This window comes from Vicugna pacos, chromosome 27, assembly GCF_048564905.1.
Source record: "Vicugna pacos chromosome 27, VicPac4, whole genome shotgun sequence".
NCBI classification, from domain to species: domain Eukaryota; kingdom Metazoa; phylum Chordata; class Mammalia; order Artiodactyla; family Camelidae; genus Vicugna; species Vicugna pacos.
The window spans coordinates 18,620,844-18,642,442 of NC_133013.1; the positions used below are offsets into that span (position 1 = coordinate 18,620,844).

The 21,599-nt window shown below is 49.9% G+C and overlaps 1 protein-coding gene, 1 non-coding gene and 1 pseudogene across 2 annotated transcripts; 2 read left to right on the forward strand and 1 right to left on the reverse strand.

The window, feature by feature from the left end:
• Positions 1-103: 103 nt before the first annotated feature.
• Positions 104-14,673, reverse strand: IDH2 (isocitrate dehydrogenase (NADP(+)) 2). The gene is made up of 11 exons (XM_006198448.4): positions 14,435-14,673; positions 6,087-6,178; positions 5,000-5,165; positions 4,401-4,561; positions 4,174-4,317; positions 3,211-3,347; positions 2,877-3,028; positions 1,311-1,423; positions 1,063-1,160; positions 879-971; positions 104-480 (listed from the first exon to the last, which is right to left on the reverse strand). The coding sequence occupies exons 1-11, from the start codon at positions 14,547-14,549 to the stop codon at positions 393-395; spliced, it is 1,359 nt and encodes a 452-aa protein (XP_006198510.3). The 5' UTR covers positions 14,550-14,673; the 3' UTR covers positions 104-392.
• On the forward strand, positions 10,076-10,148 carry TRNAA-GGC (transfer RNA alanine (anticodon GGC)). Its single transcript has one exon. It is a non-coding gene; the product is annotated as a tRNA-Ala (tRNA).
• A 4,807-nt stretch (positions 14,674-19,480) lies between the features above and the next one.
• Positions 19,481-21,128, forward strand: LOC102526400 (acireductone dioxygenase pseudogene; annotated as a pseudogene).
• Positions 21,129-21,599: the final 471 nt, after the last annotated feature.

Genomic DNA, 21,599 nt, shown 5'->3' on the forward strand with positions numbered 1-21,599 from the left:
TAAGGCACCCCAGTGTGTCCCTGGTGGGACCTCTGGCCCTGTGAGGGCCTCTGCCTCAAGCCCCAGCTGCCTCCTTCCCCTCAGGGACAAACACAGCAGACCATTTTGTGAAGAGCTTTTTAGTAGCTAAATACGGCACCATGTGTTCCGAGGGCAATATAAATTACAGTATGCAAAACATACCACTGGCTGAGGTAAAACACACCGTTTCTGCCTCACGTCACCATGAGGGGAAACACACAGACACTTTTAAAAACATCTTGCTTATAAAAAATGTCCCCTAGAAAGGCCTCCTAAGAGGGGCTGTGAGGCTCACCCTCTGCCGCCTGGCGTCGCGGGGACCCATTCGGCTCCGGCCCGGCCACCAGCGGCCTGCAGCGCTCCCGCTCCAGCTACTGCTGGCCCAGAGCTTTGTCCAGGTTGTTCTTGATGGTGTCCAGGAAGTCCGAGGTGTTCAGGAAGTGCTCGTTCAGCTTCACACTGCCGAGAGAGCGCCTGCGCGTGAGGGCGGCTCCAGCCGGGCCTCCTGGGCAGTGGCGCGGAGGCCTACAGGCCAGAGGCCACCTACAGCCAACTGTCAAAGGGCCACAGCCAACTCAGCAGGACCCCAGTAAGGCCTGTCTTGTTTTTCCTAGGTGAATGGGCAACTGGATACAAGTTCTCCTGGGAGAAGCTGGGAGGTGGCTGCAGCGGGGGATGGAAAAGGTTCTGAGCAGCTAGCCTCAGGGATAGGGGCCCACTCTCTGGGCTGTGGACCGTCCTGCCCCAGGCAGCTGAGCTGACTCAGGAGGAGGCCTCTAAGAGGGGCCCTGGGCTTCTTTCCACCCAAACCCGAGGCCCTGGAAGGCCAGCCCTGCCCTCTACCCCAGGCCACCCACTTGCTGAGGCCGTGGATGCAGCCTGCCAGGTCCTTGGTCATGGCTCCACTCTCCACTGTCTCGACGCACACCTTCTCCAGGGTCTGGGCAAACCTGCAGGGTACAGGGCAGTGAGACCCCAGCTGTGTGGAGGCAGGGCCCAGAACCTACCCTGGGCCAGCTCAGGCCCCTCCTCTGTACTCACCTCATGAGATCTTGGTTTCCGTCCAACTTTCCCCGGTGCTCTAGGCCACGTGTCCAGGCAAAGATGCTGGCGATGGGGTTGGTGCTGGTAGGCCGGCCCTGGGGCAAGGTGTCGCAGAGGGATCAGGAACCAAACAGCCAACAGGGGGGCCACCTGGACACAGCTGCCGACCTCTAGACTGACAGGGCCAGGCCCATCCTCCCAGCCCTCAGGGCCAGTGAACTTGGGGCCACAGTCCTCACACTCACCTTCTGGTGCTCCCGATAGTGGCGAGTGACAGTCCCATGAGCAGCCTCAGCCTCAATGGTCTTCCCATCCGGGCAGACCAGCACGGACGTCATCAGGCCAAGGGAGCCAAAGCCTGGAGAGTAGGAAGACCCTCCTCTCAGGGCCAGCGCCTCTCCTCACACCACTGCCCTCCTGCTGTTGTAGCTGCTTCCCAGCTTGTGTCTCTACCCGCCCCCAACTGTAACTAGGAGGACAGGGACTATTTCAGGCTTGTTCCCCTTGTCCTGGGTCTCCAGGGCCCAGCACAGAGCAGGGCAGCTCAGAGGTGGCTCTCGTCAGCCGTTAGCATACATCTGCGACCCCTACCTCTAGGTACCCCGGAGTCCACGGCCCTCCCGGGCCCGAGACCCCCTAGAGTTCTGCCCACCCACCCTGGCTGGTGACTGGGAGACTCATTCCAGCAGAAAAAATAAAGCCTGCTGCCAACTATTTCACAGCAATCACTTTATCTGCTCTTTTAAGCTACATTAAAGTTTTGTGATTTATGTCCAAATTTTCCCAAAACCAGATGTCAGCCTTTCATGTTGTCAAGGTCTCCTGGTCTCCTCCAAAAGCACCCCAGGGCACCAAAATAAGAATTGTAAAGGTCCAAGAAAGAAAAAGTGGGCACTTCTAGAGGAAAATTATTTGTCTAAGAATTTTTGCTGTTGGGGCAGAGGAAGGGGGAGCCCTTCTCCATTTTTACTGAGACCTTCACACTCAGCAATTACTTATATACTTAAAGGTACCTTTCATGCTTTCTCTTGTCTGCTAGGGCTTTTCATCCTTCCATCCTAGACGGGAATTGTTCTAGTGAGAGGATCACACCAAACTTTTCCAAATAAAGTCAAAGGTTTTTATAAAGTACTGGGACCTTCTGCCTTTTCATCGCAACCCGGCACGGGCTTCACTTTTCCCCTCATCAGGGGCTCGACCCCGCCCACCTCTCAGAGCCTGGCTTCTCTTCCACTCTCTGTGCCTTACCTGCTGCCACTCCCACCATCTTTCCCGCCCTCGTTCCCAGCACAATTGGGCTATTTCTTTCAGTTCTTCCCTAACAGCTCATGCAGGCTTTCTGCTGCAACCCAACTTGACTTTCAGGACACCCTAGGGCCTGGGAGTTTGCCATCTTCCCTAAGTATTCTCCTACATCCAAAAGGTTCCCTATGCAAAACAAATTCACTGTGATTTAAAGAACACCCGCTTGTGTTTGATTTCCTTTTTCTACTGGCGTCAATCACTTGGCCCCTTCATGGACAGGAACCAATTCAGGGCTCACACCTAGCCCTTTAGAACCTGAATTCCTGTGTCCTCCTTTCTCTGCAGCCTTAGTAATACCCCAGTCCAAACCTAACTTACGGTCCTTCCTCACTCAGACACCAGGGAGCTCCTGGCCCCTGCTGTCCACAGGAGACCCTGCAATGAGCACGCAAGATCCCATCCTGCTCCTCCACTAGAGAAGTTTTCTCCTCAAAAGATCTGAAAATTCCCTTCTCTAGGGAAAACGAACAGTTCACCCATGCAGGGGGCACATGTGGCTAGCATACCCTGGGCCAGGATGTCCGACTGCACGTCTCCATCATAGTTCTTGCAGGCCCACACAAAGCCACCTGAAGACTTGAGGACCTGAGCCACCATGTCGTCAATGAGCCGGTGCTCGTACCAGATCTTGTTCTTGTCGAACTCGGTCTTATAGTGCCTGGGAGCAAAAGGGTCTGCTGTGGGGAGAGCGCAGAAAGCTGACAGGTTGGGGAATCCCTCCCTGAGCCTCTGAGCTGAGACAGATGCACTGGGACAGCCACCTCCCCGAGTGGATACAGGCTGAGGGGACAAGGAAGAAGGATGCAGTCCCAGGGAGATAGTAGAGGGAGAGGCAGTTACTTCTCAAAGATCTCCTGGAAGATGTCCTTGAAGCGCCCGTCATAGGCTTTCAGAATGGTGTTCTTGGTGCTCATGTACAGCGGCCACTTCTTCCGGATGGCATATTGGAAGCAGCTGTGCGCAAAACCCGAGATGGACTGCAGGGAGAGAGAGGTCCCTGGCATGGTTCCCCAGGGCAGGCACGGGCACCAGGAATAACAACCCTTCCTTCCACACGACCCTCGCAGGCAGTTGGGGTTAACCCAGCCTCCCTGGAGTGAGCATCTGATGTTCCTGCTGGCCCAGAACCCCCTCCCAACTTCTGGGAGGAAGCAGCCCCCCAGCTTTGCTTTGGAAAGCTACCACCCTCCCCAGTTCTTAGACCATGTGGCTGGGGTAGGGCTAATACCCTCAGTCCCCCTGCCTGTCTCTGGAGTTGACAGTGTGGCCCTGGCTTATCCAATCAGAGCCCTTCCTCCCCTCAGACTCCATGATTGGCTCAGAGATGGCCATGTGACCTAAGCCTGTACTTTTGCTAGAACCATGAGCGAGAAGACTCTTTTCTGATAGGATAGTCAAGCTGGCAAGGGATAAGCCTGGAGCTACTTGTGGCCATTTCTTCTTGGCCTGAGAATGAGGCCAACCACAGAGGAAAGGAAAGCCAAGCGAGGGGTGTAGGGAGGGGAGGAAGTGCTTACCCACTTTGCTTTAAGCCAAGAGTCTTGACAACCAATATGCCCCCAAAGGTGCACCCGAGAATGAGGGCAGGAACCTGAGCAGGAGCGTCTGGCTGAGCAGGAGAGGGGCAGCCCCTCCATGCCAGGCCCCCCGCAGGTCCCTCTGAACACATCTGAGATGCATTTGCTCACAGGCCTCAGACCTTGTGCAGGCCACCGACGCAGGAACAGTCAGAACCACCAATCCGACGTGGCGGGAGACAGAGAGACAGGCGTGGGGGAGGGAGCCAGGCAGCCGCGTGCTCACCTCGTCCGTGTTATACATGCCCATGCCCACGCCGCCAGCAGGGAAGTTGTACACCTCCCACTCCTTAGCGCCACTGCCGTCCTTCGGGGTGAAGACCACCTTGAACGTGCCGGCCCGGTCAGCCACGAAGTCTGTGGCCTTGTACTGCAGAGACGAGAGGATGGCTCAGGCCAGGGGCTCTGGTGGGGGCCCCAGGCCCTGGGAGCCCAACTCCTTCCGGGGCCAACCTGGTCGCCGTGGGCGTGCCTGCCAATGGTGATGGGCTTGGTCCAGCCAGGCACGAGGCGTGGGATGTTTTTACAGATGATGGGCTCCCGGAAGACAGTCCCCCCAAGGATGTTCCGGATGGTTCCATTGGGACTCTTCCACATCTTCTTCAGCTTGAACTCTATGAGGACAAGCATGAAGTGGCCCCACTGCAGCCCTCATCTTCCAACCAGAACTTGAAACTTCCACAAGAACACAGTCAGAAGGAGGTCTTAAAACTCATGTTGCAAAACAGTCCAGGAGGCAGAGGGGCAGACAGTTTAAAGAAGCTGCCCTCACTGTGACAGCATCAGCATCCGCTTTCTCCTCCTTCCTGTGACTGGTGACACCCACACTGGCCAGAGCCACACAGTGCAGCAGAAGCACCACTAGCATAGGAGCCAGGGACACGGACTCGGGTCCCAGCTTTGCCTGAGGCCAGCCCCTCAACCGCCCCTCCCTCTACAGCCTCCTCCACAGCAACCGCCAAAGCTCCGCTGTTTACCGGGCATTTGCAGCAAGACCGGGGTCATATCACAGCCCCTACCATCCCAGCCACCCATTCCCTATGCCCTCACACCTTCCACACGGGCCTCATCGGGGGTGATGGTGGCACACTTGACAGCCACACTGTACTTCTGGGTGGCCAACGCTGAGTCGATGGTGACCTGATCATTGGTCTGGTCCCGGTTTGGAAGCCCCAGGTCAAAATACTTGAGCTGGACGTCCACGTGGGGCAGGATGAGCTAGAGACAGATGGCCGGGGCAAGGCATCAGCCCAGATGACTCTGACCCAGGGACACGTGGGGGCCATGGCAGGGGACACCCCATCAGGGCGGGGATGGGGAAAGCCAGCAGAGGACTGGCCAAAGCTGGTGGGAGGCTGGGGCTCTGGGAAGTAGCCAGCAGACCAGGCAGCAGCCCCTTGGAGGACTCATCCCCTAGCATGGACCACAGGCCCCCCGAGATGGCCCATCAACTCAGCTGAACCCCAACTCCCAGTGCATCCAGAGTTCTCTATACAGTGGGTTCCCTCTTCTTCCTCATTCAGAAGGGGCAATTCTCAACCTTCTTCTTGTGGGCAGACATACAATGCAGGGGTCACCACATGGTGACCACCATGCACTCTCCCTGGCAGAGCTAAACCACAGAGACTTTGGAGAAGCCAAGTAGCCACCCTGGGAACCATCTGCCATGGTGGCTCAAACATATCACTGTCCCTACAACACACATCACAGCCACGACTCACAGTGACATCCCTGAGCCGCTAAGGGAAGGTTAATTTCGTGCATGGCTGCAGGCTGTGTCACTGTCCTGCATGCTGGCCTGGTTCTCCTTTCACCCCCTCAAGGAAGCACTTCGGAATGGAGGAAATCAAGAAGATATGATACAGGATCAGCTCACATCTTTTAAAACATGCAGGCATCGGCACCAGCACGAGTGAGACACAGCCTGCTGAGGACAGCCCCCGCCTGATGTCACAAGAGCCAGAGTGGTCTGGACATGACAGAAGGGTGGATGGAAGGAGAGAAACAGGAATGTTCCTGCCCACCAGAGTGACAGGTGAAACCTGGGGACCTGAAGCAGGGCTCAGGAGACCTGTGCTGGGACTGAACACTGAGCCTGGCCAGCCACGGGGAAGGCCGCCCACTTTGGGAAGAAACTACCTTCTCCTTGATGAACTGCCAGATGATACGGGTCATCTCATCGCCATCCATCTCCACCACTGGCTTCGCCACCTTGATCCTCTTGTCAGCATCTAGAACCAGGCACACAGTACATCACACCCCTGGGGAGGGTGGTGGGGGAGCCCCTCTCCTCTCCAGCCAGACCCACCCTTCACCATGGAGGAGTGGTCAGCTGCAGTCCAGCTGCCCAGAATTCACTCCTCCTTTTGCAAGAGCAGCTCCGGGACTGCTCAGGGCACCTGGATCTCCACTCAGTATGGCCAGCTAGGACTAGCCAGAAAGTTGCCAGCCTGGCCAATCAGATCCTCTCCCCTAGAATCTGACGGCAAAGGAGATCAACACAGAGAATGAGAGCCAGCTGCAGCCACCTTGTCAAGCATTAAGCTGGGGAGATACCCAGTTCCTTAGGGCAGCCTGGAACCCCCACTTGTCCAATCCCTGCAATTCTGTGAGCTCCTCATGTCCTTCCAACAACTTTCTCTCCAAGTTAGCCAGTCACCAACTCTTGTCAGTTGCTTGCAACCTGACAGGCGACTAAATTGAAGTGAGGCAGGAAACTGTATGGAGCGCCTCCCACGTGCCTGATGGTGTACCACACCCTTCACATGATTGCATTTAATCCTCCAAACCACTTCTCCCCACTTTAAATGTCAGGAAACTGAGGCTCAGGGAGATTATCAGCTTACTGCCAAAGCTCACACAGCCTGAAAACAGCAGATCCAGGAAGATCTACACCTTCCTCAATGGGCACTTGGGAATGGAAGGCAGAAGCCCTGATCCATCCCGGCTCAGGTCAGCCAGTCCTGCCAGAGATGCACCCAAGGACTGGAGGGGTGGCTGATCCAGACCCAGGGAGATGGTGGAGGAGGAAATAGGAGCCAGTAGAGGCTCTTCAAGGAAAGTCTGACTCATGAGAAGAACCAACAGTCTGGGAAGTGAATTCCAAAGAAAACGCAAGAAAATGGCCCATTCAGTTAATCAGTGCAGGCTGCCGTGGGCGAAGATTGTCGAACCTTAACCTGAAGCAAATGGTCACCCAAGCACCAGTATGTTCCTCTGCACACAGCCCGAGAAGCAGCAGCGACCGCAGAGCACAGCAACGAGATGTATGTAAATCCTACAACCCGGCCGCAGTCACCAGGAAGTCTCACCCACCACTGAACCCCAGATGGGAGCAGATCTGCTGAGAGTGGGGCCCCGCCCCCAGAGAGGCCCTCCTTAGCTCTCACTCGGGGCCCACTTTTATGTTACACACAATCCTTACAGATATGGTTATAGGTCTTCTGTCTCACCAAAGATGCGACACAGCAAATCAGAAGAGGGGACAAGGATGTTTACTTGAAAACTCCAAATGACATCAGCTAATTTGAGAGCAAGGGATAGATGCTTATGAATAGCAGGCCTAGAAGATGAAGCAGCAAGGCTACCCAGGCTCATTGGTAACAAAAGCAACCACAGCCCAACAGACCCCAAAGACATCACTGTCCTCCGAACACACCTGAGCCATGACTCATGATGACATCCCTGACTCGCTAAGAAAAAGGTGAACTATGTGCAGCAAAATGATTCACTTCCCAAAGATGTGCAAACAGATTTTTTCTCTCTTTTTTTTAATCTATAAAGGAAGAAAAATGAGACCCAGGGAGCTGGGCTTGTGTCAGCATCAGGACAGATCCCAGGGCCCTGGCTCAAGTGCAGCCTCTGGCTGCCCTTGTGGGCCAGATATAGAGAAGCAGAAAGCAGAGACTCAAAATATTTCATTCCCCAGAGAACAAGGTGGACACGGCTGGCACTGCTCCAGCACTCCTCTCAAGATAGAATGGGGACTTTGGACCCAAGCGCTGAATTCCTTCAGCTCCTCTGGTCTAAAGCTTGAGTGGAAGGGCTTTAGGACCTGCAGAAAGTCCACTGGGCTGTTGCAGAGCTAGCTTAGCTTTTAGAAGCATCTTCTATAGGTTAATGACAGCTACTTAATTTTTTTTTAAATTGTACTAAACCTATTGTTTTCAAGGTCCCTAAGGAGAGATTCATTTGGGGGGCCAGTCCTAAAGGTTTCAGCCTCAGCCTGGGCTCAACTCAAGCTTTGGGCTTTAGGCTTTAGGCACAGCAGCCTGTGGCTGTGAACATCACACCTCCTCCAGGGGGAAGCTCAATGTCAAGATCACAACACGCAGCCCTCCCAGCTGGGCGTGCAGGTGTCCAACCCTCAGAGACCAGAGGGCCCACTTACTTACAACCAGGTGCTAAGCACCCCTTCCTGAAACACCTAAACACAACAGTGCCTGTCCTCAAAGAGTGAGTATGGAAGGGAACACCTACAGGCAATGGAGAGAGCAAGCAGCACAGTTATCAAAGTCAGAAGTGCGGCTCCCCTCAAAGCAACTTCCCAGAGGAGCTGGGGGACAGGACGGCGATGTGAGCCACAGCAGCAAAGGTTCGCTGTGTTTGGCCCAGGTAGTGGGATTTTTTTAATGTTAACTGGTGACCAAGGTTTAAAAATGAGGTGATTTCAACAATGAAAAAAACAACCCAATTGATAAATGGGCAAAGGACTTGAATAGATTATTTCTCCAAAAATGGCCAACAAGCACATGAAAAGATGCTCAACATCACTAATTATTAGGGAAACGCAAATCAAAACCACAATCAAAACCTCACACCCATTAGGATGGCTACTATCAAAAAAACCGAAAGTAACAGATGTTGGCGAGGATGTAAAGAAACTGGAACACTTGTGCACTAATGGTGAGAATTCTTTCTTTATGTAAATGGTGCAGCCACTATGGAAAACAGTATGACGGTTCCTCAAAAAATTAAAAAATAGTATTGCCATATAACCTAATAATCCCTCTTCTTGATATATATCCAGAAGAATTAGAAGCAGGGTCTCAAACTACATTCAATATCTTGTAGTAACTTATGGTTAAAAAGAATATGGAAACGAATATATGTATGTATGTTCCTATATGACTGAAGTATTGTGCTGCACACCAGAAATTGACACATTGTAAACTATACGTCAATAAAAATATATTTTAAAAAAAAAAGCAGGGTCTCAAAGAGGTATTTGTATACCCATGTTCATAGCAGCATTATTCACAATAGCCAAGAGGTGGAAGCAACCCAAGTGTCCATCATCAGATGAATGGATAAACAAAATGTGATATGAAGCTTCAAAAGGAAAACGGGACTCTTTGTTAACGAATCCAGGAAGTTTAATAAAAACTTTCCTCCAAAAAGTGACTCGATGTTCATGATTTCAAGTTTTTCCAAGGCTGTGCTCCCCACCACTTAAACATGGATGTACTTGCTTTGAAACTGAAAAAGAAAGTGCTTCCCAGTTTCCGTGATGGATCTGAACCTAGTTCAATAGCTTTTGCTGCTTGTCCTTTTGTTTCAAATTCCACAAGGGCAAATTCCCTTTGGATCACTAATAGACTTACAATGTGGTATACTTAGATTAGATAAACAGCATCACCACATTTCCCAAAAACTCTTTCAATCCAGCTGTGATTATTATTTCTGGGAAGCAATATAATAAATTAGAAACAATATTAAATATGTAAGGATTTAATAGGTATAATGCCTAAGCTTTTCACAGTTCCTATACTTCACTCAGAAGGTCAATAAATTTTAACTGGAATATTTTTTTAATATGGTATATGCATATAATGGAGTATTATTCAGCCTTAAAAAGGAAGGAAATGCTGACACATGTTACAACATGGAAGAAACTTGAGGACATCATGCTAAGTGAAATAAGCCAGTCACAAAAGGACAAATACTATATGACTTTACTTCTATGAGGTACCTAGAGCAGCCAAAATTATAGAAACAGAAAGTAGAATGGTGGTTGCCTGGGGCTGGGGGAAGGGAGGAAAGGGTAGTTGTTTAATGGGGACAGAGTTTCAGTTTTGCTAGATGAAAAAGCTGTGGAGGTTGCTGAACAACAATGTGAATGTAGGAGGGGAGGGTATAGCTCAGTGGTGGAGTGCGTGCTTGGCATGCACGAGGTCCTGGGTTCAATCCCCAGTATCTCCATTAAATAAATAAATCAATAAATAACCGAGTTACCTCATCACCCCTCAAAAAACAATATGAATGTACTTTTTTTTTAACTGTAGCTATCTAACTTGGTAGCCTTGTAGCTTTTTTGCTGTTGTTGTTGTTGTTAGGGAAGAGGTAATTAAGTTTATTTATTTACTTATTTTATGGAGATACTGGGGATTGAACCCAGGAAGTCAGGTGTGCTAAGCACACTCTACCACTGAGCTATACGCTCCCCACCGTGAATGTACTTAACACCGCTGAACTGCATGCATACAAATGGTTAAGGTGGAAATTTTTGTTACACATTTTTTACCACAATAAAAAAATAAAGAAAATTAAATTTAAAAAATTTTCAGTTTAAACCAGTGAGGGGAAGGGGACAGAAGATTTTACTTAAAAATCCAGCCCTTCTTGAGGAATGAGTCGCTTCAACCACACTGAGCAGGCGCTCACTCACTTGTGGCTGAGGACAGCCTCTCCCCCTGATTCCAGGCCTGCCACATGCCCCCCTCCAGAGCACCCAAAGGCATCGGAGTTTGAGACCTTGTCTGTTGTTCACCCAATATGGGGAAGGCACCCCTATTGTCTGCCCCTCCCTGGAAGACAAGTGGTGACAGGAGACCTGAAATCCAAGGAACAGCAGCTGGGCCTGCTTGGAGGCCTCCAAGGGACAGCCACCATGAACTCTTCAGATGACATACTGCACAAACGCTGTCCTCTTGGCCAGAGTGTGGGATGGAATTACACCAGTCACAAGAGGTCCATTAGGCCAATTCCTAGCACTGAACACCAAGTAAGGATTTCAAAATCCACCCCCAGTTTCAGGATCTACTTGCTGCTCAAGTAAATAGATCTAGCCTCCAGGCTAGATGTCCCTCCCAGGAAGGCCGACCTCAAGAGCTAACTGCTTTCCCCACATTCCTACCTAGGCCACTCTCTGTTCTGTTCTGTTCTCAGCAGACAGAGAGGCTGCTCAGCCAGCGTGGCCCAGTGGAATGCGGAGGGAAGCCCTGGGAGCTCAAGGAGGCAGGGAGGCAATTCTGGAAGAGACTAGTATTTTCTTTGGTGACATCCTTCACTCCTCCCTTTCTCTCATACACACATCCAAACCATCAAAAAATTCTATTGGCTCTTCTTTTAAAAACGTATCCAGAATCTAACCACTCCAGTACCGTCACCCAGGTCCAAGCCACCAACCTCTCTTGCCAGATCCTGACTGTGGCCTCTTACCAGCTCCCTTAAGCCAGACTGCTCCTGTTAAAATGTAAATCAGGTCATGACACTCTTCTTAAAACCCTGCCAAGCCTCCCCTTTCACTCCAAGTAAAGGCCAAAATTCTCAAAAATGGCCTATCAGCCCCCATGACCCCCACTACCCAACGTCATCTCCCCTCACTCACCACCGTGCTCTCTGAGCCAGCCTCATTCATGCACACCTTTCCTTTCTGTTTCTCCCTGTCTCCTCCACTCCCTCAGTATTTCATTCAGTGGGCTCTTTTCTGATTGCCCTACCCAGACTTTCAGCCACATCTGCCTTGCTTATTTCTCCTCCTAAGCTCTTGTTACTGTATATCACACTAGCAAACTTCTATCTTGTTTACTGTCTGTCCTCAAATTAGAATTTAAACTCCATGAGGGCAGAAATCTTTGCCTCTTATTTCCAGCTCTGTCCCCAGAGTGTCCCTGGCACAGTGCCTGGCACATAGTAGAAGTACAATAACTGTTGAGTCCATTAATGAATGTCAAGTGACAGTCATTTCAGCTGCCCTGCTCTAACCTCCTCTTTGGCTAAACAGCACTCTCTCCCCTCCCTGAGCCGGGGATGCATTACCACACAGAGGCCGGTACGCTTTCACCATCAAAGTGCACCAGACCGTCACAAATGCACAAGGGTAGCATCTCTGCCGGGCACTGGGCTCCCAGCCCTGGAGAAGCTCACAACATATGGTGAGCTTATCTGCAATCTGCTGGCATTGTAAACATGGGTTTACAGAAGTGTAAACTCCAGGGCAGGCCACAGAGGCTGGCTTCTAGTAATCAGAGAGCAGTTTCCAGCACCTCATCCTGGGATCAGCGAAAGAGGCCTCAACCTCACATAGAAAATTTGGGGGCAGGCCCCAGGCTTTTCCAGAGACTTTTCTTCAAAACCTACTGGACCCAGGAGGGAGCTCAGTGGTAGAGTGCCTGCTTAGCATGCATGAGGTCCTGGGTTTAATCCTCAGTACCTCCATTAAAATAAATAAACCTAAAATTAAACCTAATTTACCTCCCCCCATAAAAATTTTAAAAAAAAACCAAAACCGTGCTGGGCCCAAACATGACCTCCCAAAACAGCTCTGATGAGGCCGCTGTGGTCTTATCCCATGTGGTTGAAACAAGTCTCAGTGGAGAGCACATATGAACTCTACTGATGGGTCTGCAAAACTTTGAACAATCATTAAACAATCTGCCATGGAATCTAAGAGTGCAGGCAAGTCACCTATCTGAAAAGATAGGGGCAGGGTGAGAAAATTAAGAAGTTGCCAGGCTAGGAGCTGAGCAAAGGAAGGCTAGATAAGTAATTCTCCCTCTGAGCAGTTGGTAAGAGCCCACCCTCACTTCCCCAAACTCACTTATCAGAACCACCACCAGCAGTCGCTGAAGGCTTATGAGTTGCAAAACTAGAAAGAAATACGTGTGGGAATCATCCGGCACCAAAAACACAAGAATATTTTTAACCAAAGCATATTCTTTCCTTGTCATTAAGGGGAATGCCAAGTATTCTGTCTCCAGCAGTGTTGCAAGTAATAAACTAGCAGAGGTCACAACTGTATAGTCGCATGTCCAACTCAAACACCAGGCATGTGTCTCATTAATAACCAACCCCCCTCGCAGGCTTCTGGAAGGACCTGCAACTGACTGCTCTTTTTTTGTGCCAAAATTCAGGCCCCAAAAGGGGCTTTGTTTTCTTGTTTGGGGGGTGGTTTCTTTTTTTTACCATCAATGCAGGAAAAAAGGGAAAATTGGAGAATATATTAACTTTCACCATATTTTGCTGAAGGTGGTTCCATATGGGAAACTTTGCTTGGGGCCTGAGGGCACTTGGAAACTTGGAGTTATAGGGCTGACTCCTTAGAGACAAATCTTTTAAGTACAAAAGCAGAAATGCCCCTTTCTCCTTGAAAGAGAAGGGAGGTGCTGGGGCTCAAGCTCTCCTCCCCTTCCTAGCTCTGGTCAGCTGCTCCCACACTAGGTTAAAGATTACCTACTCTAGCAGAAAGACTAGGCTGCCTGGGCCCCACCCCCTCTTCCTCACTCCAAGGGGCTGCTGGCCAGGTCAGGATTGGGGTTTCCATGGCAACAGGCATTAGACAGGGCCAAGGGACCCACATTGTTCCCTGCCTTTTGTAGCTGGGGATGGAGAGCCATGGGGCAGGCCAATGCCCACATGCCAAACAGTGCAATTAAAGTTTAGGCTAAGTCCTGCTTATTATGACCTGCTTACTAAGACAACTGTTTTCTCTCCTAAGCAAGAGGCTCAGGGTACCACAGAAGCTGTTAAGAACAATTTGGGAAAGTGACATTCTGGCGCAGCTGCCAGGTTTCCCAGCCGGGTGAGCGGGGCAGAGACAAGGAGCAGCGCAGGAGCCGGCTAGCGTGAAGAGGCAGGTCAAGCCAAGGAGAGGCCCCACGACGGAGCTTCAAGTACGTCGACAAGGAGAAGGGGGGCGTCCAAACAAAAGGAGAAAATTAAAAGGACGCTCCTCCAGCTGTCGCGTAAAAGGCTCCAAAAATAGCTGACGAGGGCCTGACAGCGAGAACGGATTACTGCGCGCCTGGCTGAGAAGGAAGGGGAAGTGGATGCCTCCTCCCTCCACTCCTTTGTCTGAGCAGGGACCGCGCCGCGACCCTCCCTCTAGTCGGGGGAGCAGGCCGTGAGCTCCAGCCCCAACCTGGTCGCTTTGTCTCCCTCCTGGGGCGCAGGGCGGGCAGGATACCCTCCCAACTCCGGACAACCCCCAGTACTCCCTACAGGAATATCTAGGGGTGCGGGGCAGCAGGGCCGGCATCGCCTGGGCCACCAGTTGCCACCTTCCTTCAAGTCGCCATCCCTGAGCTTGGCACAGCCTGGAAGGTGGGACAGGGGAGCACTTCCCCGTCCGCCGGCTCTTGTGTGCCCCACCCCGCCGACCCCGACCCGCGAACGTCCCGGGTAGAGCTCGCTCATCCCCGCCCGGAAGGCCGCCACGTCGCGGTGCGGGGCGCGCACCCCGCCCGGACCCTCCTCGTGGCACTCACAGTGGCGCCGCGGCTGCTCTTGCAAGTTGGGGGCTGTCAGGGCTGCCGGTGCCCAGGCCGGCCCGGAGCCGGAGGCTCTGCAGAGCGAGCGTAAGACCCGCAGGTAACCAGCCATCCCGAACGGTCGGGCAGGCAAGCGAACCAACTGGATCAAGGGAGATCCGAGCGCCGGCCGCTGCTCCCGGCTGCCTGGCGGCGGGCTGCGGAGGCTTGCCAGGAGCGGGCCGCGCGGGTAAGGCTGGGGCGGGGCTGCCCGGGCCCGCCTCCCCATTGGGCCTCACCGGGGGGAGGCGGGGCAGGCCCCGGACTCCGCCTCCAGCCCTGCACCAGCCCGGAGCCCGCCCCAGCGCCCAGCCCGCGCTTTCCCGGGCGTTGCCGAAGCCCAGCTCCACTGAAGCGAGAGGCGGGTGAGACCCACCCGGACCCAGGAGTCGGGGCGGGAGGATTAGGGGAGCTGTTAGCGGGGCAAACCCCTCTTTCCAGGATGCCCTATTTAAACTAGGGTGTCAATTGCTGACATCGGCTTAAAACCAAAAAGGCTAATCTGAGCAAACTCCTGCATCCTTTGCGTTGGTTGGACTGACACTCCAAGGTCCATTAACCAATGAGCGCTCTGCGTTCTTGAACTAAGACCGTGGGCACCTCGGGTCTCTTCAAATTCGTTCTCAGATCCTCCTATCCCCTCCACGAGTTGCATAGACTGACTCAAGTTAACAGTTGAAACTCCTATGCTTCTCACCAGAAGATCAAGCTGCTAGTTCTCGAAGTTATTCAGCATAGCCAGAGTCTGTTTCCTCCTGTACGAAATGGGAACTGTAACAGTAACAGGGCTGCCAGGAGGCGGGTGGAATAACGTACGTTAATGGCTTGGGGCGCACCCTGTGCTCAACGACAATCACCAGTGCTTATCAAACAGTACTCAGGCAGCCGGGGCTGAATAAACTCAGCATCTACCCAGGCAAACAGTTCCAGTTTTGCCTGCTTTCATACAAAAGGCAATACTGATTGGTTCTACCATAAACAACCTAAGTCTCTCTCCCTCTCTCCGTTGTCATCCACAGTCTTGAAATGAGACACCAAATGGACTGGGTTTTATTTTAAAAAATCTGACCCCAGCCCCCCACTTTCCTACTCACACCAACTCACTCAAATACTAGCCTCCTCTTTCTCCCCTGTGTTCCCAGCTCTCCCCTTCATTGCCTCAGAGTCAACATTGCCAGATGGAGCCCCGCCAGGAAAGTGACCTTGAATTACTGACTTCAAAACTTCCTTCTCCCTATCTCAGCCAGGCAGAGCTACTGCTTTGGCCCAGAGATCCCGTAGACTGGGCCCAAGGGGAGGCTGTTAGGGGCCCCCCGAAGTCTGAAGCCTCAACCAAAGGCCTGACCTTGAGCCAGCATGTCCTAGAATGACAAATTATCCCTTTCATTCTGTTCCCAGTTCTCTCGCTCAGAACACAAGCAGAGACCATGGAAGTCTCTGATATTTGACTTTTATGCCAAATATCAGGTACCAGGGCCTCATTGTCTATGACTGTGAACTTAGAATGGATTCCTGAGGATCCTTTTGGCTCAAGCAATCAGATTCCATTACCTTAGTCAACTGCCTACACTGCCACTTCTGAAATGGTCATAAAGAAATTGCTGTCCACCCCCAGGGGCTCATCTGTTTCTTTATATGGTGGACCAGGGTGTCAGAGGCCTGGCAAGAGGCAATACTAAAGCTTTACTGTGTTCCAGAGTCTGGCCTTTACCTGCAGGGGGTCAGGGTGGAAGCACATGTCCTTTGCAAGCACAACAGCAGCCCGGGGCAGTCAAAGCAAAGTCTTCAAATTAAACTGCTCTCATTGCCCACCTCCCATGTGCAGCCTTCCCCATACAGTATCTATTTGATGAGCCAGCTGGTGTCAGCTCCATTAGCTCAGAGAGGTTGGGACACTTGCTCAAAGTCACACAGCTGGGAAGCATCAGAACTCTGGTTCATGCCCATATACCTGGTTCATAGTCCATAGCTCTCTCAAGGAGAAATAAGAGGAACCAGAGCCCCTATTTATTGCACTTGTTTGAAATTCTTGGTGGTGGTAACCACTGAAAGGCACTTCAGAGAAAGTTGATGTTTAAAGGAAAGGTGCTTAAATCTTCCAGTTTGGGGTCAGGAGAATTGGAAACTCCCTCCCTTACACATTTTAATCAAACCTCAATTAGTTGTTGAGTCTAGGTCATAGGCAAGTTCCCTGTGGAGGCACAAAAATGCCTATCATTCAGTCTCTCCCCTTCAGGAGCCAAAAATCACCACAAACCAGGTGCAAGAAGAAAGGGTCCAAAGAGGAGTTTAGATGACACATTAGGCATCTGACAAAGAGAAAATCACCTCTGTTGGGGAAGACCCTGGTGAGCTAAGAGCAGGAATATCCATGAAGCCTGCTCTTACGGATACTAAGATGTGGGAGGAGGCTGGCCAGGCAGACTAGGAGAGTGAGGGACTTCATGTCATCCATGTGGACACCCCAGGGCGTTAGTTTCCTGGTATGTCTGTATGCGAGGGTAACATCTGGTAACCGTGGTGGGAGGATGTCAGGGAGTGGGAGGTTAGGCCTGGGGAAGGGAGGCCAGGATTCCTGAACCAGGGGCAGGCCTGACACAGGGGCCTGGCAGAACCCTCAAGAAGTATAAGACTCCACAGTGCAAGACGGTGGAGAGATGGCATCTGCAGGAATTGCAGCAGGCTGGATGGGGGAGGAGTCAGAGTGACTCAGACCTCCATCCCTGGGCTGGAAGAATGGTGATGCCATTATTAGAAATCAGACAAGGGGAGGGGGGAGGGTTGTGGGGGAGGTGTTGATAGCAGAGCTATTTATGGTCATCTCTAAACTGATTTCCCTGCCAGTAGTCTGTGCTCCCTCCCCCTCCCATCTGCCCTCCCCGTCACTCTGTCACTCTGAAGCACAGCCCTGAGCAGTCACTCTGCAGCTCCAATACTGGAGTAGCCCTCCACCACCTGACACAACAAAATCTGAACGGCTTATAACATTGTATGGCCTTCACCTCCCTCACCACCCTTCTCTTCTACTATCCCCTCCCAGTAAGAACCCTAAATTTAGCCATTCCCCTGAGTCGATCTTGACTCTGAGCAGTTAGTTGCACTACCCCTTCCTTCTACCAGGTGGATTATTTTTTTAATTTTTTTTAATTGTATCAGGTGGATTCTTTTCACTGCCCAGAGTCAGACCCGACTCATCCTTGATGGCCAAGTGCAAGCCCACCTTCTCAAGTCTGCACTGGGGGTGAGGGTAAGGGGTGGGGGTGCACAGCATTCATTCACACCTGAATCATCACAAAAGGTCAACAACTCCCCAGACCCCCTCCTCCTGATGAAAGAATACAAAATATACCTCTGATTTTAACTTTGTAAAATGAATCTATGGACAAGGACAGATGGGATCCAGAAACAAATTTGGAAGATTTTAAAACAGTATTTAATTTCATGAAATTTTCTCTCAGAGTGCTTAAGTTAATCTTCAAAATTCCAAATAAAACATGAGATCCAAAGTTGGAACAGGGGGAAATGATTGAAAGGCATTAAAAAGAACCAGAGGCAACATTACCACGTCAGTAACAGATACCCAGAGCATAAAGTTTTCTCCTAGTTTGTGGCAGTCTTTTGTTATGATTGTCTCATTGCCTGGGCAAGTCACTGAACTTCTCTGAGCCTCAGTTTCTTCAATTGCAAATGGAGATAATAACAATACCTATTCCTAGCAATTATTAGCGTTAAATAAATTCATGCAGATAAAAACGCTTAAAATCGTTCCTGCCATACAAAAGAGAAACCTGAGGGTGGTGTTAATACTATTCCTTTACATCCACTCTACACCAGTTTATTGAGCTCCTATGATATGACAGGCGTGACCCAGGGTTGGACAAGAGGGCACATTTTATCCCTGAGAGAACCTCAGTCCACTGGAGATGCAAACAGGTCATTTCAAAATACAACGGATGTGGCTGGAGGGCATTTCGGTAGCATCCATCCTATTATAAAATGCACATAACCTTTCATCCAGAAATTCCACATTGAGAGACTGACACCATAGAAATACTCACCAAGCTGTACAGAGATGTAAGTGCAAGGTGTTCACTGCAGCACTGTTAGTAATAGGGAAAAATTAGTACTGACCTAAATGTCCCTTGTCAGTTGCATTAAGAATGAGGTAGATCTATATTTGCTGATGTAGAAAAATGTACTGTGATATACTAAGTGAAAACAGAAAGTTGCAGAGAAATATCCCACCGTAATATACATACATATATATGAAAAATTAAAGGCACGGAAAGCAACGTATGGGGAGGGGGGATAATGAGAGACTCTCAATTTCTAATTTACACAATTCTATGGGGTTTGAATATTATATATCAAGCATCTATTTTGTAACAAGAAAAAGAACAATCAAGATTTATATAGCTATAGATACGGATTTTTTTTTTAATTTTAAACACAGTAGTTAATGTGCAATTCGGTAGCATCCAGAGTGTCCCATATCCCAGCACAATTTGCTCTGGCAGCTTCCTTTAAATTGAAGCTTTCGTCTCCCAATCTTTCCATTCTCGGGGAAAGCGGAGGGTTAAAGGGGCTACGGGAGGGCAGGAGGAAGTGAGGTAAGTGAAGAGGGGTGAAGGCCCCGCTGGTACCGGCTGCGGTGCCCCCGCCGGGCACGCCCCCTGCCTGCGGCTCCGGCTGGAAGCAGCCACCCCAGGTGCTCCGGAGGAGGCGGCTGGGCTGTTCCTGGGGAGGCGGCTGGTTTGTTCCTGGGGACACAGGAGAACGAAAGATCAGAAGTTAATGAATGTAAAGTTAGGTGGAGGTGCGACCTAAAAGTGTGGTCCACGCATCCTGGAGGAGGCTTGAAGGGGGTGGGGAGGGCATCACGAGATCTAAACTTACATTTTCATAATAATACTAACAAGTCACTTGCCTTTCTCACTGTGTTAAAATTTGCTCAAGTGGTGCAGAAGCACCAAGGGGGAAACTGCTGGCACCTCACCCTGAGTCATGACAGAAGCTCCAAACTGTACTGGTAGTGACTTTATTGCTCACCACCATGCACTCTCCATCATAAAAAAGAAAATTTTTTTAATTTAAAAAAAGAGTCTATTAATAAGATCCTCTTAATAAAGCATTAAAAATAATAATTTGATTAATTCTTGAGTATACATCTTTCCAATATCCTATATAATAAAAATGGAAATACATACAAAGCACTCGTGCTGCAGATGCAGGTAAGACGGTAGTCTCCTGGAAAAGCTCTCAGAAGGAACCCGAGTGCTTTATTTGAGTTGTGAGCCGCAGCAGCTGCTGTCTTCATAGAACACCATTTTTACCGGAAAGAGCAACTGATAGAGAGGCTATTCAGACTTGAACATTTGGCAGATTTTTTTCTCAAAAATGAATGAAATGAGCCATTCACTTCAAGGAAAATAACTGACAGTATTTGTCACCAATGATTTTTAAATTTGAGCTTTCAAGAGTAAACTAAAAAATGTTCCAGTACCTCCTCCAATGAAATCAATGAAGAAACCTAATTACCTCCTCCTCAGCAAAGAGAAAACTAAACTTTTAGAAAACTTGTATATAATCACCTTGAGCTTGAGAGCTTCCCAATTCTTAATGATGTTTCTAATGAGATTAATGGTATTACCAAATATGATTTTTTTTCATATTGTATAATGAAATGTGTCAACTTTTGAAAGATCTGCCTAACTCAGTGAACCAGTATTTTCCAAATGACTAATGCATGATGTTAAAAAATTATCCATAGGTAAAAGATCTATTCAAGAACTGACTTGAGTGCAAGGGGTTTGAATGTAACAGAGTAGGAAAGGCATTTTGATGTTGTTTCAGATTCCACATTGCAATTAACCTTTGAGAAAGTATCACTTGTGCATTTTGTTACAGTAAGAAAATACCCTGGGTCAGGCCTCACCCAGGCTCAGCAACTGGGAGACCAAGGTTGGGCAGGAGTCCTGGCCTGGATACCCCCTAAAAAGAAGGCCACCAGAGCCTCAGCCCAGTTCAGCATATGCAGATCAAGGAGCCCCTGTTACTTGTGGTGCCCACCACGGCCAGATGCAGCCCCCAGACCCAGGCGCAGCCCCGAGAGCCAGACCGTGCTGCAGGCCGGGTACATGGATGAATCCCAGGTTGACCTGAGGTGGCCTCCGTGGGCTGCAGCCCAGCTGCCCAGTCCGCATGGAGCAGCTGCACCAGCTTGGAGCCCTTTACTGGAAGCTGACAAATATGAGAATGATTCAGAATTAGCAAAGATTCGTAAAGAGAAACTACTCCTTGGGTGGACGTAATAACCATATGCAAAGATAAATTGCCAAATTACCAAGAAAAGAGTCAGATGTTTTGCTGGGAGCATTTGTACTTGGGTGTGAGATTTGCTGCCTCTTGGACAGCAGTGGATACTTTGATGAAAGAGATAAAGAGGACTCAGATTTTCGTGGAGAAAGGAGACGTGGTAACTCTTCCTGCAGGAGTTTGTCACTGCCTCACGCTGGATGAAAAGAGCTACGTGACAGCTGTGTGGATGTTTGTGGGAGAACCAGTGTAGACCGCACACAGCCGGTCAGCCGACCATTTCCACTCTCAAGGACAGAACACGGAAAAAAATTTGGGGGTGGGGGAAAGTAATTAGGTTTATTTATTTATTTATTCTTAGAGGAGGTACTGGAGATTGAAGACAGTACAGGAAATTTTTAGCAGGGAAAGCAAGAGATGCTCCCTGGGACCTAATATCCTCCTTGTAAAGATCCTAAACATGATAATTGAGCAGAAAAATTTTCTCTTTGCTTTTACATTGCGGATTTGAAGCTAGGTCATCTCCTCCAACATTATTTGATCAGAATATTTTTTAATAAAATGAGCTAGAAAACTGATTTTTACATAGAAACAACTGGAAATGTGAACAAATTGCAGTCATTTTTCCAATTTAATCAAGATCAGTGTTTCAGACATGTGTTCAACATTAACCTGAATGAAAGTTTTATCTCCTGAAATAAAACTGCTTAGATGGGGAGGAAGGTATAGCTCAGTGGTAGAATGCACGCTTAGCATGCAGGGAGGTCCTGGGTTCAATCCCCATTACCTCCATTAAATAATAAGTAAA

Excerpts from the sequence above, each read along its gene's own strand:
- IDH2 (XM_006198448.4), bottom strand. The coding sequence starts at position 14,549 with ATGGCTGGTTACCTGCGGGTCTTACGCTCGCTCTGCAGAGCCTCCGGC. Across the intron at positions 1,424-2,876 it reads GTCGGACATCCTGGCCCAGG|GCTTTGGCTCCCTTGGCCTG; the intron begins GTATGCTAGCCA and ends CCTACTCTCCAG. Across the intron at positions 972-1,062 it reads GGAAACCAAGATCTCATGAG|GTTTGCCCAGACCCTGGAGA; the intron begins GTGAGTACAGAG and ends TGTACCCTGCAG.